Here is an 18,115-nt window from a genome sequence, read left to right as displayed (position 1 = left end):
AGCTCCTTACAAGGAGAGGGGCTGTGCCTAAGGGGGTGGAAAAGTATGCCTGCTCTGGAAAGCCCAGAGTGGTCTGAGCAATTTGCAGCACTGCTGACTTGTGCCCACGGCTGTGCTTCTCCTCCTGTGCTTCGCCAGCCCAGAGGAACTGAACTGTAAGTGGAAGAAACATCACACTGACACCATAAAGAGCCAGAGAGGGCAGGAAGGGCTCAGGGAATTCCCTTTTTTTAGAGAAAATTTGCATCATGCATATCTATGGACACTACGGAGAGTTGCAGCTTGATCTCAGCAAATGGAGGCAGAAGAAAAGGGAAATATTCCTGCCTCTTAGGATTTCAGGCTTGCTCAGGGGAGCAATGCAGGGGGTACATATGACATTCTTCAATATCCAGTGTGGTTTTTTCTGAGCTGTCTGAGGTCTTTCCTTTGATGAGGGGAAGCTTTGACTGATTTAAATGGAGTTTCTCCATTAAATCAATCTCTATCTCCATCTCAGCCACAATGTAATTTTTTTATTGCAAGGCCTCTGCTGAGTGTGATAGGAAGTCTCAGAGATTATGGCCAGGCTTTCCAGCAAAATCTAGAATACAGAAGAGGAATCAAGAATCCAGCTGCAAATAGATGAGTCCAAAATATTCTTTCTCCAACAAGGGGCATGCACACTACCATCATGTGATGGTATTTCACAGTCATTTGATTGCACCGTGGTTTTTTTTCTGAAGGAACAGGCTAAGTCACATTGCTATGAGCTGGTAGGGTGTGGTAAATTCCAAGTCCATGGAGATCTGACTCATTTTGTGAGTCCAAAAGAGGAGTCTGGCTTCACTTGTGCTTCTTGTAATCTATGTTTCTGTAGGCAGCAGACAATCGTGTAATCACTACAAATTTAGCAGTTGTGAGGAGTCGGGGGTTTTGTGTGCATTTGTAATTTTGCTTCTATGTAACCTTTCAAATAGCAAAGCCAAAGTGTGCTTTGATTCTGGCAATACAGGCAATTAGAAAAAAACCAAAAAAATCAGAGTCCTAAGCTGGTCTTGTTTAGGGTGGACAGCTTTTTGGCCTGACACTCTCATTTTAAATATCCAGATCTCTCACTGAAAATCAGCGCATGGGCTAAGATTTTGTTGTATACCAGTGTGTATACCATGCTGCCAGGTGAAGCCTGTCACAGAAACCTGAGGAGAATTGTCACTTTGATCCTTACAGTCTTAGACTGAAGGATTTCCTGTGGAGGCCCATAACCTCCTGAAGGAATTCAGGGATGTGCTCTCGTGCTGCCAGCTTGCATGATAATATGTTAATGGATGGTACTGCAGCCTGGCCAGCAGGCTGTGATTTGATGTCTGGGTGCAGGACCTGGGTGGGTATATTTCATACATCATCTGCTTCTCCAGGGAGATGTACTTCCAGTGACATTTTGTAAATCAATGCATGGCCATAAGAAAAGCCATTCTCTGTGCTTGAAGAATTCCTGCAGCACTTTAGAAAGACACACTCATAAATAAAATGTAATAATGATAATCTCCTAATATAGTTTAAGCATATTTACTATTTGCAAGAGGGAGTAAAACTAGAAACAGGATAAGATATTTCTATGTAAAGCTAATAAAAAAAGAGGATGGCCAGATGAGTGCAAGCAACAATTATCTAATGCAGTATTCCCAGATGGAGAAAAAGGATATTATAGCACATCCCTGGAATGCTACTGTGGTTTAGAAAAGGGGGGAAAAAAAGACATATCCTGCTACGACCAAAAGGAAATTAAACAGTTCTCAGGAGCAGATGCCATATTAATTACTGTATTCATTCGATAATATTCCTCATATAATCATGCAATGGTATTTTAACCACTTTGAGCCTAACTGCTGAAAGAGTCTGGGCTGCTTAAGCACACTGACAGCAAGGCAGTGGTCCAGCAAGGCTCTGTTCCAAAGTGGAACTCTGTCCTGGCCCCTAGCAGAAGAAAGGCATTTGTTGTTATCAGGCAGTTGTTTGCCCTCATAAGACTTTCTTTTGCATTAACCCAATGACAATTCCAACACTGACAGTAGATGCACAGACCAAAGGGGTAAAACTTGGACAGAGAGCTCTGAAACTTGCCCTGCTGCCTCACACAATTTTTCTATCTGCTTATCTCCTTTCTAGGCTCCTTCTGGCCTAGAAAACCTGGATGAGGGAGTTGTCTTGCATTGTCTATTACAGTCTCGAGTGTTCTTTGCCTGTATGAATATTTTCTTTTCTTATACCCTCTGTCATTAGTATTGTTGCTGATACTGTTAATTTCCTTATCTCAACCCTTGATCTTTGCCTTTTGTGCCTCCAATTGGAGGGGGAAAGGGGAGCAGTGCATGGTTTTAGTGGGAGTACTAAATTGGAGAATATCATTCCTAAATCATGACGTCCTTGTAATTAAGAAAAGCAGATGTTAAGCAGCCTGGACATTAGGGATGGTAGTACTTTCTGTGCAGAAGAACATAGAGGGACATTGTCACTGAAAGACAGAAGAATTGGTGATTTTCAAATTGATTTTCAAGTAATATTTTTCTTGTATAAGGAAGGAGTATATGTCAGTTCTACAGCAGGACTCTGATCTTCAGGGCAAAAACATGACATTCTCCCTACTTTGCCTCCCCAGAGATTATGCTCTGCCATACCAAATAAGAAGGCAATTCATCATTAAAAATGGGGAATTAAATATATGCTTGCTCAGCTAATAATCTGATGAATGTTGAGGAAAGAATGACATTTCTATGTCATTGCCTGCAATATCTCACTAGTTACAGCCCCATGACTTCTCTAGAAAGACTAATGTCAGGTTATTTAGCCAAGGCACAGCAAGCAATAGAAGTTAAAGACCATCCAATCTAATTACAGTTAGTATAGCATCACCAGTAAACCAGGCTATTTGATATGCCTTGTGTCATTATTGCCACTTCTGTACATGTCTTTATCAGAAGCAATTAATCTCATATTCTTGCAACTTCACTGCAGAACTCCTTCCAAAATGTCACACATCCTATGAGCGTTACTAGCAATGAGCCAACATCCTCTGACAGGACATGAGACACTGCACAATGCTCATTTGCTGGCAAAGTGCCCATGTAAGATTCATGCTAGAGACTGGCATAATAAAAAACTGCAGTTTTTCTTCCCTCCCACATTGCCCCTTCTCAGTTTCTGGCACCTACACACAGAAGGAGAGAATTGCCACGAAGTCAGAAGAACAGAGTTTTTTCCTTCCTGCTCGACACAGGTATAAGTACTTGTATATGCTAAAGTGGTGGAGATGCAGGTCCTGCCCAGACCAAACCAAGCTGGAGTCACCCCATGCTCCCTGCAGGGAGAGAATGCTGCTCACCATAAGTAACCTGCCAGCTGGTGGAATGGTGGCCTAGCTGACAAGAAGCATCCCATGATCAAAGGAGAAAAGGAAGTAGGTAACACAATACACAGCTGATTTCTCATTGTACAGATGTTACTGAATTTCAGTCTGGAAGAACCATGCACTGTACTTGTACTTACTCGTACTGACTGGGCATCTGACTATATTTTTTCTGCCCTTAATGTGAAACAGTTATTTGCCCTATGGCCTGATAATATCTTTGGTAACAGAAAATCACTAGGAATACCCAGTGTAGTATTTTTTGGTTTTGACATTACATATATAACTTCTGACTCATATGTGGACTAAGCCAGGGAGCAAACAGCTCCCTGTAACTGTGTATATCTGACTGAATTAGTCATGAGGCAAAATGATCTTTTTTATGTGGGTTTGGGTCAGATTGTCAATCATAATTAAACACAAAACTGAAGAACAGGCCTTTTTCCAGTATGGAGACTGGGACCAAAACCGTTGTGTCCAGCAGGCAAGGTCCAGCAGTACTCAGGAAAACAGTTTGCTCAGTCTAGCTGTCCCCACTCCACCATGATTTTCCCCTTCAGAATTCAGAAAGATTTCGAAGAAAAAGTTAGAGCTTTAGTTTGAGACTATGAAAATATGTCCACATGTCCATAAATATGTTTCTCACACTAAATTTTAAAAAAGGCTTTACTACTTTGGGGATTTTTTTTTGCAATTGCCATTTCTTGACTGTAGTTTGCTAAGGCAGGTCATGTCTCTGCCATAGCACCTCTGCATCATTTAGTCTTGTCCTTTTGCATTGTATACCACTTCTTCTTACTCCTTCTGTCACTAAAACTGTGATCATCACCTAATCCAACCTAACAGCTAACTCTTGTCCTTCCTGTCCCCAGCCTCCCAGCAAGTAGGAGGAAATATTGTCACCAAGCCTGCCATCTGCTAGCTGCCACAGAGCTAAGAAGACAAAGAGAGTGTTGCTGTTCGCTGTAAGGGCCTGAGGTGGGAGAGCTGCTGCCACAAACCCAAAACAAGATGGGGGAAGGACACTTAAAAGCTCCCAGGGAAAAGAGCATTTGATCAGCACCAGTGGCCACTCCAGTTCATGAGTGTAGCTACATGGAGAGTCTGAGCAGCAGCTTCCCACTTCCTTCAAGAAAATGGTGAGGGACTCTAGTGTATGGTCCCTGCATCACCTACTTAGACTACAGTGAACAGGTTTATGTCTCTATTATACTCAGCAAGAGCATCAGATCTTTTCCCTCTTAGACATTGCTGCAATAAAGGAATCTCAAAACTGACATGTGGCAGAAAGGTAATTTATTTTATCTGAATGGATATGAGGTTTCTTTTAATTATCTTTTTTTTTTTTTTCAATTTGCAGCAGTATCAGACTCCACATAGGTTTCAAACAGAAAAGTCCCAAATAGCTGCAGTTTGCTTAGAAAGTGAACTGTATGCTTGTTGCAGATGATTCCCCCTTTCCCCTACACCACAGGACATTCCCAGCCTTGCCAAAATGTTCCCCTTTTGCAAGATGCAGGGTGGGAGCAAACACTATTCAATTCCCTGGCTAGTTCAGCCTCATTCTCTTTTTACACTATGGCACATATTTGTGCAGCATGCAACGACTAAATGAGAACATCTTTTCCAAGTGGTATTTCTTAATGGCATTGGAGAAAGATTTGTAAGTAACCTTACATGAATCGCAAATAAAAGCCTCCTTAACACACTTCTATGACTTTATTTTCCCCTTGCTTTTTCTTTTTTATACCTCTTTCAGTCTGTATTTTATTTGATTAAAAGCACTGAAAAATTGGTAAACAAAGAGTGCTCCTGTCTCCTCACTCTCTTCAATATATTTTATTTCTCTTCTTTTAAGTGCTTTGGATCAGATCCTTGCCCCTGGCACTATTCCTCCACCCCTGACTTATGTCTAGAACAGTGTCTTCTGGCAAGTTTCTTGCTCCTCACAGGCTGGCTACTGTGTGCAGGGCTCCTGCTTTCTATGGGTCAAGGCCTTGGGCATCTTGAGACTAGCACTGGCTTCTCCACTTGGCTCCAATGTTTCTTTTTCAGCCTCCTCACAAAAACAAACCAGGGCTTAGTAGTTCTCAATACAGTTCTCCTCTGTTTATTTTTTTCACATGTCTATTCTTCCTTTCCATTCCTGGCCTCAAAGAGAAGAAAGCTGGAAGAATATCACTTTTGCCAATTTACTACCAATTTTGAGCTGTGAAAGCTGCCAGAGGGAGTGAGAGAGCACATCTAGAAGGAAAAGATTAGGCCATCAACTGGTGTGTTGCTGAACCTTTTGCACAACCCGGGTGTAAATATTCCCAGAAATACAGATATTATTCCATAGTCATCTCCATGGCTCTAAGTATTTTTTTTCTAAGATTTCTCTAAATTTCAGTTCCTCTTGTGCAAAAACCTAAGTAGAGCACAGGGGCTACATGCTGGCATCCTGTACAACAGTGAGATCTGAAGGATGAATTAGTCCAGCAAAACAGCAAAATTGTAGGCAGAAGATTATGATCCAGAGTATAGAATGATCATGACTACCCTCTAAGTACAAAGTTAAGAGAAAATAACTTTTCAGTTTTCCTAGAGATTTTGAGAAGACACTTTTTTTGTCCTTGAAATAATTTTTCTGAGGAAAAGAAAACAAAGGGTACTTGGCTTTAGATTGACTTTGTGGTTTCATTTGCCTAAACATGTCACATTTTGGTTGTGGCTGCATTCATTTTCTTGTAGTCCCTTTAAAGATGCAGATGAATTATGAAAAGTATAAACAGGAGACACAGCAACTCTCCCTTTAAAAATGTAGACATTTATCAAAGTTTTCGAACATTCCTCACTCCTTCTCAGATAAAAACAAGAGAAATAATTGGGCTCACTGCCTTTTGCAATCCATTTAACTAATCTCAGGATTTCCCCTTTGCATGAAGCTGGAATCATGACATCTTGCTTTGCCCATAAAAGCCAGTGCTTTGCCCATAAAAGCCATCTTATCCATCCTGGAAGTTAGACTGTACCAAACCCAGGCACCTGCAGAGTGATTCATCCTCTCAGAGGCACATACTCATCTTACGGTAGCAATGCTCCACTCCCTACTGATCACTGAGGAAATAGGGTTAAATAGTTTGGATTTAATGCTTGGGCTTTAACAGTTAAAGTTAAATAAGATAAATTTCCCCTTGCTCTTCTGCAATCTTATTATTTATCTTTATTGTTAAAGACTTGATTTTCCTCTTTTCTAGAATCTGGGCACATACCTTTAAGAAGTCACGATCACAGTCAGATCCATCTTCTATATCAAAGGCTGTGAAGCTGTAGTTGAGAGTGTTCCCCTTGGTGGTTTGGATAGTCCAGTTGCAGTGCTCATTTAATGGGTAATTATTTGGATAATTTAAACTTTCCAATATGCCATGGCTACGATTAACAGTAAGCACTTCATGGCAAACTGAAAAACAAGGGGTAATAGATTATTTTTGTACAGTTTTATTAATCCAGTATCTCCAAAATTACTAACTGAAGTTAATTTTAGCATTACAAGGTGAGAAATATTTTTATTCAGATTAGAGAAACCATACAGAAAGACAATGGTGACCTAATGAAGAACATATTTTATATGTTTCAACCAAAATTCCAGCTATTCAAACTTGAATTTTTCAGCATTATCATGACCTTCTTTTCTGACACTTGCAGACCCATCAGTATATATAGTACATACATATTTTTGGTCAGTCTTCTTTAAATCTAAATACATGGGTATACATGAACACACATTTTCTTTTTTTATTTTCTTTTTTTTTTTTTTTTTTAAACTAATCATAGAAATGTGCCCTGCCATTTCAAACAATTCGGGGAGGTGCTTAACAAATATTGACTAATAGATAAAAGTGGTTTATTTCAGCTAATTAGGAAAAAATTATGATCCCTGGCTAAAACAACCAATGGAAATAATGCTACTAGTATTGGGCTTTCTAGCCCCAGGAAGAGAATGTGATAATTAAAATTTGTGAAAAGGAGCCATGATTTTCCTTGTGAGACATTCAATAGCATCCTAGCATAAGAACTAGACACTCACCTGGAATAATAAGAGCTTTCCTTAAAGTGCAGAGAAAATTAAAATAAGCTAAACTAGATAAAGAACAGAATTACAATTATGGCATTAGGTCAATGAGTCTCATTTTCATCTATCAACCTTTCCCTAATGACAAAAAATATCTGTGTGGGCAATCCCTTCTCTGAGAGGGCGTACAATGTGTATTGGGAGCAGAGAAGTGTAATTAATGCACTGGGAAGAGGGCAGGAGGCAGGGAGCAGACCAGGCTGTTTGGTTTGTGCAGCAAATCTGCAGTGTTTGAACAGCAGGAATAGCTGAGATTCACTTGCATAACTGTTCTATTGTCTGTCACCACAGATAGTACACCTACCTCCTGCACAATTTTTTATTCTATCCAAACGATTTAAAGGTCTGTGTTTTCACTATTTCAAAATGCTTGGGATACAGCTGAAGGTCAGGCCAGGTGGAGTGGAGCTTGCCTGCAAAGCTACACTAAAGCATATGACTTTTTGAAAGGGCAGGACAAAGAGCAAAAAATGGGTTTTGAAGAATGAAAGACGGGTAAAATCTGCTACCCCTTGCCATCAGGATTTTATTAGAAACATATCAGGCACAGAGGTGCCTTTGAATGGTAACTTGATACCATCTTTTCCTATGCAATATTTTCCAATTAATCATTAAATTTCTTTCATGTACATGTAAATGTGTCTGGTATCTAAGCATCCTTATTTTACAACATACTGGCTACATAATTTTAACTTTTGGGCAAGCCATTAAAAGCTTCCTCTGATGCATCTCCAGGAATTAAATATGAATGTAAATCACATTATCTGATAGCTCAGGTTCTACATCTGAGTGCTTTGAAAGTGCTCTTTCTGTTTAATTAATGAAAGGCAAGGGGAACCTTTTCTAATATATCCTCTTGACATTGCAGTCTGAAAAGTACATGGTAGATGAATGTCTAGTGATATCTGTAAGGAATGAAGGAGCTAAGGCTCCCTCCCTCTTCTAATTACTGTGTGTGTCACGCATGGATGAATAGCTCTATTTTTTCATAATCCATTTACTATTGTCCAAACCTAGGACAACTTCATGTCTATAAACCTACAACAATCCTTGTCACTTGGGCATGTTTTATTAAGAGGACACAAAAATGCTTGCAAATCACTTTGTATGTGATGAAATTACATATCTTCCAATGTGCATTTAACTGTAAAAAATATAAAGTGTATAAAGGGAAAAATAAACATCAGGACTATATTCAAGATTATGACTGGGAATAAAATAACCATCATGGGTCTTCTTCTCTTTTTCTCCAAATGCTATTATTCTGATATTTCTGGGGTAGTACTATTTTGCAAAAAAAATGTTTGCAAGAAAAGTATTAGCCTTACCACAAGGTATTAAAAAAAAGAGAAACTTTCAAAAATGTTCTCGATAAGCTAAATCATCCCAAGCACCCACAATGATGCAGTCTGGCTGGCAGGAACTCAATTATCCTTTGTCAGCTTGCCTCAAAAGCAGCTCTAAGATCAGAGGCTCTTGCTGTATCTGCCTTCTCTTTTAAAAATTTAGGAGCCTGAAGGAGCAGAAGAGCAGGAACAGTCAAATCCACCCTGTTGCAGACTTTCAGTACTTGTTACTCTGAGTAAATCTGCAGTGGTAAGTGCCACTGATGCAGGTAGTAGAAATAGAGCCACCTTACTAGCTTTCTCCTAAGGAGGACATAATCTCCATCACAGGTAGATGGGCAGATAATTTTAAACTCTCTGTGTTCTGTAACTGTACCAGACTAGAAAATCTGGGTCATTGCTATGCTCTATACATTTGACTGTGCTGATAAATATATAAGATCATGGGCTGCAAGCAGTTTCACTGACAACATGAGCTGTAGAAACATCTCATCTTCCTTTACTTACCCTGTTTGTATTTGGCTAAGAAACCTCCCCCTTGCAGGCTGTTGTCTGTCCTTAGTTTTACGTACACGTTCTCTCCACTGGAATGGATTGTTTGTGGTATCTGATCCCCACAAAATTTACCTAGCTGTCTAGCATTGCTGCTGTTGCCATCATATATCTAAAAAAACCCCAAAGCAAACAAAAAATAATTAAAACATAATAAAGCATGACATTACAAATCTAATTAAGTTCTCCCTGACAAATGTCTGCTTAGGGAAATGTTACTGGGTATACAAGAGGTTAAATTCCATTTCTGCTCAGAGGAAGCCTGGCAGGCATTTCAGAAATAAGCAAAAACAGGAAGACAGTAACTGAATAGTAGTGGGTTTTTAGGGGCTTAGTCACCAAGAGGGGAACACAGCATTCCACTTAAATTTTATTAAAAATATTCAAATAATTTATGTGACAATTCAAATATGAATTTTGGGATTAACAATATGGCTATTGACACCATTGTGCTAAGTTCCACATAATTTATTAAAAAGCATACTAAGGCCTTGGTTCAAAACACAGAAAATTTAAAAGATACAGGCAGATTCTAATTTCCATCTACCAGATTATTTCTATCTACACATAAATGCTTTTCTTACCAGCAGCTACACAGACACTGCTGCCTTGCCTCTCATGGCTCCATGAGATGAAGGAAGCACATCAACACAGAGCTTTCCTATTTTGAGTCTGTTCACTTAAGAATATTTGAAAACCAAGGCCCTGTGTTTTTCATGGCCTTTGTACTCAGCATACTCATCTGCCTCCTGTGGAGCCAAGTGTCACAGAGCACTTACCGCAAGGTAGTCAAAGCTGCACTTCTGGTGATATTCCAGATGGAACTGCTCAAACTGGATTTCAAATGGACTTCCTTGGTTTCCTTTGAGCAGCCAGTAGCACTCTGAATTCTGGTAATATGGCATAGGATAATTGGGAGACATGAAGATGCCAGAAGATGTTGTGAAAGTCCCACCACAACCTGAAAATAGCAGAAAAAGCAAACCAACATTTAACAACTAGAAGAGCAGAGAATTAAACCTGATGTGTGCAATTCTCACTACTGAGCTCCTTCACGTGGCCTGAATATCTTCAGTAATGCCCCATAAATCTGCATCCAGCCATTAATGTTGTAAGCAGAAGAGAGCCCATAGCAAATAGAAGTATTAACTACCTGATTTGAAGGGTGCTTCTGATAGAGAAGAATTAGTAATTAGAAACCTCTTTATTGAAGTCTTAATTTCTGCTTTTTTAAGCATAAGAGAAAATTGAAGCTACTTTATATCTAGGGAATAGTATGCTCTTCTCTGTGGTAAAAGAGAAAGCCCAAGGATCAAGAAATCTTGATCTTAACAACGTGCATACATGTCACTGTATAATTAGCAGACAGAATTCAGAAGATTGGAAACAGAAAATTGGGGGGGAAAAGGTGAGAAATTAAATACAAACAAAAGATAAAAAAATAAGATGTTTAAAATAGTTCTATACTTGATGCAGTCATTTTACCTGCTGAGGTACCATCCCATTCTGCTGAAAATCCCTTTCTTGTGCCAAATACATCACTTACAAACTTTATCCACAGCTTGTTACCATGAGATATTATAAGAGGAGGCAGGTCTGTGCCACAGTATTTTCCAAGAGAAGGAGAAGTTTCATAGCCTCCATCTCTAGAATGGTAAAGAATAAAAACTTTTGGTCAAAGAGAGATACCATGAGAAATGCTAGCAAATCAAAAATCTTATGATTCTTTCAGGCCTGGGAAAGACTATTTCTGGCTCTTCATCTTCAACAGAAATACTGCTACCAAATATTGAGTCTTGCTACTTGCAGTAATAAGCCCTACCACAACTGCCTGCTTGCTGAGTATGTCACTCTCATCTCAGCATCCTCAAAGTATATTAACACAATGACAAGCTTGAGAAGTATCTCAGGTAGACTATATTCTCTGTATTCTACAAGGAGACAATCATTGGGGCAACCAAAGGTAATCTTCTAATTTGAAGTAGCAATTTTCTCACTCCTCACTGTTTAGCCTGACGCAAACCTAGACGAGCTGACTTACTTAAAGAAAACAACAAACATGTTTATTAGCCACCACACAAATGGGAATTCATTTCTGAATTCATTTCACTGATATGATTCATGTTTTGAAATATTTTCTTAGTCTTCAGAGTTGGTTCTAAAACCACTTATTTTCCTGTTTTTAAATTGAGTAATATTTGCAGTAACATTTTTTAATATTGTAATCAGGATTCACAGCTAATGTTCTGTTTTGTCTCCTGCACATGCCTTATGGGAATAGACAACCTGCTTATTAATCACTTCCTGACCTTGTCTTTAAGCACTTTCATATTACAAACAACCTACAGGTCAGTAGGACAATAATACATAATGTGTAATCTGTGTATGGGTGTGATCTTGCTGTGATGCTTTTTAAGTGGACAGTAATACTTTCAATTGCATATTCACAGGTTTACAGCTACTTTTGAGAAAAAATTCTATTTAGCCTTTGCTATGCTGTTTTCTTGTCATTCTCTCAGCTTAAACTGCTTGCTGCTGTCTCATGTTACTGGCAGTTGAAGATGTGTGCCAGAATCTCCCCTCACTTGTGTCTTGGCCTCTGCAGCTGTGGTCAGATGAACAATTTCCGTAGTTGACTGAATGCAATTTATCAAAGACACCTCAGGACAAGAAACGAGAGTGGCACTTCACCTAAGACTTGTGTAGCTACTCTATTTAACATTATCAGGTTTGAAGAGACATTCTGTAAATCCAGTTATGGCAGCAGCAATGTGCTGAGTTGCACTTAGAAGGTTCTGTCCATATCTTAAAACTTGTTTAATGCTGCTGAACTCTTCACAGTGAAAACAGAGTTAGATTTATGCAATAAATAAATGTTTTCAGTTCCTAAGGTGAAAAAGTGAAAAAAAATCATCCCATTTATAATTTGGATCACCCCAAATTAAAGTGTTAATTGTTAAAATAAAGTTGATTAAATTTAATCTCAGATTGTTTTTCTAAAAAGAAAAAAAAACCTGAAAACCTTTACTTAGAAAATAATGAGAAAGCTTTGCAGGTTTTCACACCTTTCTCTAGTTGGTATGTACAGCTGAAAAACCCAGCTAATCCAGATGGAATTCAGAATCTCAATACTGCGACTTCAGCAAGCAGACTTTTGTTTTGTTTTAAAAAGAAGATACTATTTACCAAGGAATAACCCATATAGAATATTGGGTATAACGTTCAGGATGAGATTTATCATGGTGCCCAGTGAGGTAATGGAAACTCTTAGCATGCTCAGACTGGAAAAAAAACACACTGCACTCTTCAGATATGGTTCACCCAGAGAGCTGGCTCATGAGGACAGGAATGGCTGCACCAACACAGCAAAGTGCAAATCCATCTGCAGCCACACAAGCAGAAAGGATATGTGCTTGGTGCTGCTGTACTTTAAGTAGGTATCCTTCCTGCAAATATTGTTTTCTTCTATTTGTCTCTGTCCTGCACAATTTCCTAGAAATCACTAGGTTAGTATCCTAAGTTTAATGGTGATGCCAGTATAGAAAAATATAGGAGATTATTTACATGTTCCCCTTGTTACCTCCTAGAGTAGCTGCTGTCTAAGACAATATAGAATATAGAATATAGAATATAGAATATAGAATATAGAATATAGAATATAGAATAGTTTGGGTTGGAAGGGGCATTTAAGGGTCATCTATGCCACCCAACTCTGCAAGGAACAGGGACATCTTCAAATAGATCAAGTTTCTCAGAATCTCATCCAGCCTGACCTTGAACATTTCCAGGGACAGGGCATCAGCTACTTCTGTGGGCAACCTGTTCCAGTGCCTTACTACCCTCATTGTAAAAAATTTCATCTGAACAATCCAAACTGTCTCAGCCTGTCTTCATATGAGAGTGCTCTAGCTCTCTAATTGTCTTCATGGGGCTTCTCTCTCCAATTTAGTGAGAAGAATGTTGTGGAGGACTGTGTTAAAAGCTTTACAGAAGCCCACACAGATGACATCTGTAACTGTTCACTCATCCACTGATGAACCTCAAAGAAGGTCACTGGGTTTGTCAAGAATGCCCTTGGTGAAGTCATGCTGGCTGTCTCCAGCCATCTCCCTGTCTTCCGTGTGCCTTAGCAGAGCTTCTAGGAGGATGTGTTCCATGATATTCCCAGGCACAGAGGGGAGGCATACAGGTAAATAGTTCCCAGGGTCCTTTTTTCTACCCTTTTTAAGAATGGGTACAATGTTTCCCCTTTTCCAGTCACCTGGAACTTCACCTGACTGCCACGACTTTTCAAATATCATGGAGAATATGTCACAAAACAGACAATGAAACATTTTGTTTCTACAACAACCCAAATGCAGTGCATGGGAACACAGTCCACTTGCTCTCAGAACTGAAATTTATCAAGTGGGAAAGCTGACAACAGAGCAGGATGAGAGGAGGAAAAGGTAGCCTTTAAAGCTCTCTAGTAAGTCCTTTTCCTACATTGACAGCAAGGCATATAGTTAAAACTAAAGACTCTGAACATGCTTAAGAGGGTTTGGAAAATGGTAATCAGTACTAAGGATAAGAGAAATAATTAGCCTTGCCTGATTTCTACATAATCCTGTGTGCAGCGTTTATTCCCTTCCAAGGTGAAGTCGGTGAAGTTCAGCACAATCTGTCTGTTCATTCCCACTGTGATGGTGTAAATGCACTCCGTCCGGACAGGGTAGTTATCGGGGTAGTTTGGAGATGTTAGCACACCAGTTTCGGAACTGTAGTTATGCGAGCAAACTTTAAAAATAAAAGAAACAAAGATGAATTAATGTCATATGTCTGCTAAATTAACAGGAAATTTCTATTTCCAACAGGCAGAGGAGCAAACATCCTGTGTTCCTGTGCATTATAACTCTTCCTGGACACATCTTACTGCTGAATGCCAACAGTATAAACTAAAACCAGAATTCAGCTGTTTCATGGGATTTCTTACATTTGAATTGATTTGTTCAGCTTTTACCAGAACACTGTGTCTGTAATAAATAGGCAACATAAAAGCAGTTTCAGCTGCCTAGATGGCTTTGTCCAAAAGCCCAAGCAAGCAGATAGGAAACTGAAAGGGATGACCTGCTGAACATGAAAGGTAGGATTCCTGAATTTCTGAAAAGCAGTGATGATGGAAACTAAATATAGTTTCTATCTATGAGGAGAAGCTACATTGTTTTCAAGCATTCCCCATGGTCAAACTTCTTGGAGGGGATATATATTTATATAAGAATTCATATCTAAAATTTATATCTAGAATTGATACCTAAATTTCTTTTCCCATTTTCTGGGCCATAAATGACAATAAGTAAGAAAGTGGTATAATCATTAGAATTTGAGGACAGAAGAGTGTCTTAAATACAAGACCTAAGGTCTTATATTTAAGTGAACTTTTTTTTTTTTTTTTTTTTTTTTTTTTTTTTTTTTTTTTTTTTTTTTTGTGAGCAATGTATGAGTGGGAAAAAGAAAATAGTGTGGACTAACACTGAAGTAAAACCTAAGCAATAATTAAAAATAAGCTAAATAAGCTTATTTTAAAGCACAGAGATAAGGACCAGGAATAGCCACTGTAACTGCTAAAACACTTTTGCTTTTAATGGTGCATTTTAATAGTGTTTTTTTTGCATTCTGGATCACCTGGAAGGCCTTTGTTCCAAACATTTTCTGTGGGATAAATACTCCCAAAGCTAGCTCCCAGACTCATGTTCCTAATTCATCATGGGGAGAACAGAGAAACAGGACACAGAAAAAGGTCAATAATTTTCTGCTATTGGCTTGTGCTTTGTATTGATGAATCAAAAAAGCTTCATACACTAGTTTACCTAAAATCATTATCTATGGCAGTCTTTATCTAGAATTTTAGTAATTTTTGTGCTCCATCACAGATATGCTTTAATGTAAGCTTGTAACAAACAGGTTAGTCTTGGTCACCAAAAGAGCCTTGTGCTGCTTTGTAAATCCTTATAATGCCCTGGCTGTGCTGCCAGCTCCCATGGAGTTTTGTGATATGTAGGGTTTATCATCAAACCCCAGATCCTCAAGTCATAGGTTTTCTTGAGAATGCTGACTGAAGGGTTAAAAATCTGACTTAGAAATGTGACCCAAGTTTTTCTGACAGACCACTACAGAAAAAGCAGTAAAAGATTAAAAAGAAAACGTGTGTATATTTATTAGGTTACTTATTTTTAACTAATTATTTCCTCCTGCTTTTGGAGGGTTAGATGTCTGACTTAATGATTAAATTATAGATGTGCATACTTAATGATTAAAGCTCTTGCAATACTGCCACTACTTACTCTCTCAGAGGCTGAGACAAAGAATACCAGCTTTCAACCCATAGAATATTAAAACTGGTGTACTAGATAAGAACCCTTGCAGTAAAATCAGCACTACAGAAGCCATTTTTTTTTTTAATCCACCCTTTTAATAACAATTTCCACGGTATTGTCCAGGTTCCCTTCCTCACCAAAGCTTTTCTTCCTGGGAGGAGCCCAGACAGAAACTTATCCCAAGTGTGCTGTTTTAAACTGGATGCTCTGTACTGCTTTATATTTCAGTTAACAATCTTCTTTATGAGCTAAGGGAGAATAAATACAGAAGATGGAACAGTGACTGCCTTATAAATGTTAGACTTCTGGCTACAGTGAAATAAATCCAAGTATAGATGGAGTATGCTAGCTGCTATGAGGATTTAGAAAAGCATAGATGAACCCATGTTTTTTGACAGCCAACTGTTTTCTGGTAACTGGATTAATTCATGGTGTTCTACTTTCAGCAGGAGAGCTGGCACTCCCCTTTAGCACTCACCCCACTAACAACATTTGGGGGTGTGCTTGGGCAATAACAGACCCTCCAGTGAACACTTAGCAAAGTTAGCAGGGAAAAAAGTACTTTGATTCCTTTGCCAAAGTTCAGAATGCAGTATACGTAATTATTATATGCCTGGAAAAAAAACATTAATTCAGTTCAGTTGGAAGACACTTACTACAGCTCATGAAAAACAGAAAGAGGCAATTGTTGAGGACAATCACACATCTTGCTTTGCCCAGAGTATGAGGTTTTGAAAGCTATTCAATCTGCCTTCTGATTTTAGTATTGAATGTGTTAGCTTTTCTGAAAAGCCATAAATGGCAGTAATCCACTGTAATAGCCAATAGCAGAGAAAAATGACAGCTTTTGTCTGGCTTTTTGACTACTCACTTGTGCAATCATGCATAACGTAGAAAATTATATCCATGTTTTTTGTCCTAAAGATAAACCAATCAGTTCCCACAATCCCAGTAAAACGAAAATCAAGCAATAGTGCAGTATGCAACATGGAATTTTTCTTTCAATCTCACTGTACCAAAGGAAAACTGGGATCCCTAACTATTCACTCTTTAGGTAGTACCATGCATGTTTAGGAAAAAAAACCAAGAAACTATCACATGAAATATATGCCTCTCCACAGGCAGTGTGAAAGCACATCTGCACTTCAAGGCCTTCTGTTACTGCTGCTGGCAAATGCTAACAGGCTTGATTTTTACCAAGGAGGCACACAAAGGTCTTTTGTAGCATGTTAGAGCCAAACTCCCTCAAAATACTGGGTAAAATAATTCAAAAAGGATCTCTGTCTGCCTTCTGCTGATTTACACCTAACCACACATACTGTGGAGTTGTACTCACATATTTTGGCTTTTATAGGCAGACTAACACCCTGATCAAACACTGCCAAGTTACAGCAGCCTAACAAGTTGTCAGGTGCCAGACAGTTGAGTCTTTTCCCTGAGACTTGGGGTGAGCTCAGCGGATGCCCAAGACACATACAGGACATCAGCTTTATTTTCTGTCTTAGGTCAACTTCATTCAACCATTCTCTGTACATATCTGCACACACCTATTTGTCAGGCATTACTTTCCATTCTCATCATTGCTCGTTAGGCTGAAGACCAAAGCCAGGCATCATACTCCTAATAATTACTGGGTTCAGTCAAAAAGATGGGAATGAAGATCTCAACTTGTACTCAGCTACCAAGGAAGATGACACAGAAATCTATACTACACTTTCAGGTGCACTTTTAAGTTCATGGATTCACAGATGTTTTTCTCTTTCTTCATCCTTCTCAAACTCTGGCTTCTCCAAAGAGTCATTGTAACTACCATATAATCCACAATTAAGCTATTTAAAACCAGATTACTTGTAGTGCTGTGTTTTGGGGTTATACTAGTTTTCTATATGCATCTGTTTGTTTTATACTCTTTCACAATGGTTTTTCCCATGTACCCCATATTTTACTCCATTATAGTTTACCCCAGTTGTCGTTATTAATCAATCATCATTTATGTGACACCTGAGTCCTGTCATTTTGAGGCCTCACTCCGAAGCCCAGAAAGTTCTAGTGAAGCTGTCCAGTGATTGGCAGGTGTCGGTTCTCCTTCCCCCTTTGTTCCTTGATTTGTTCCATGGGTTGTCACTTAGGTTTGGGATCACTCCCTTCCCATTCTGGATTGGTTCCAAGCTGTATCCTCCTACTCCCCCATATTTAATGTGAAAACCAGTGGGTTCAGTGGGCTTTGGCAGGCTGACTCCTGGGTGAAAGGAAGTCGTGTGGATTTAATAAAACCCAGTTGAAGTTCCCCACTGGAGTTCCATCTCTTTATTTCTTGCATTGTTCATACTTCCGCTGAGGCAAGGACCCACAGGATCGGAACTGC

At 39.0% G+C, this 18,115-nt stretch overlaps 1 protein-coding gene across 2 annotated transcripts in view; it reads right to left on the bottom strand.

Moving 5' to 3' along the window:
• CUBN (cubilin) overlaps positions 1–18,115 on the bottom strand; it is a 139,964-nt gene that overhangs the window by 90,107 nt on the left and 31,742 nt on the right. For both annotated transcript variants that reach the window (XM_083877487.1, XM_083877488.1), the window contains 5 exons: positions 13,987–14,173; positions 10,883–11,043; positions 10,177–10,358; positions 9,353–9,509; positions 6,640–6,827 (listed from right to left, as the gene is read on the bottom strand). In XM_083877487.1, the coding sequence (XP_083733613.1) occupies positions 6,640–6,827; positions 9,353–9,509; positions 10,177–10,358; positions 10,883–11,043; positions 13,987–14,173 (875 nt within the window). The remainder of the gene's footprint in view (positions 1–6,639; positions 6,828–9,352; positions 9,510–10,176; positions 10,359–10,882; positions 11,044–13,986; positions 14,174–18,115) is intronic.

The sequence above is a fragment of the Zosterops lateralis genome (assembly GCF_965231275.1).
Source record: "Zosterops lateralis genome assembly, chromosome: 1".
Lineage (NCBI taxonomy): Eukaryota > Metazoa > Chordata > Aves > Passeriformes > Zosteropidae > Zosterops > Zosterops lateralis.
Note: the sequence above shows the minus strand (reverse complement) of the source record. Positions and strands in the feature narration are given on the sequence as shown.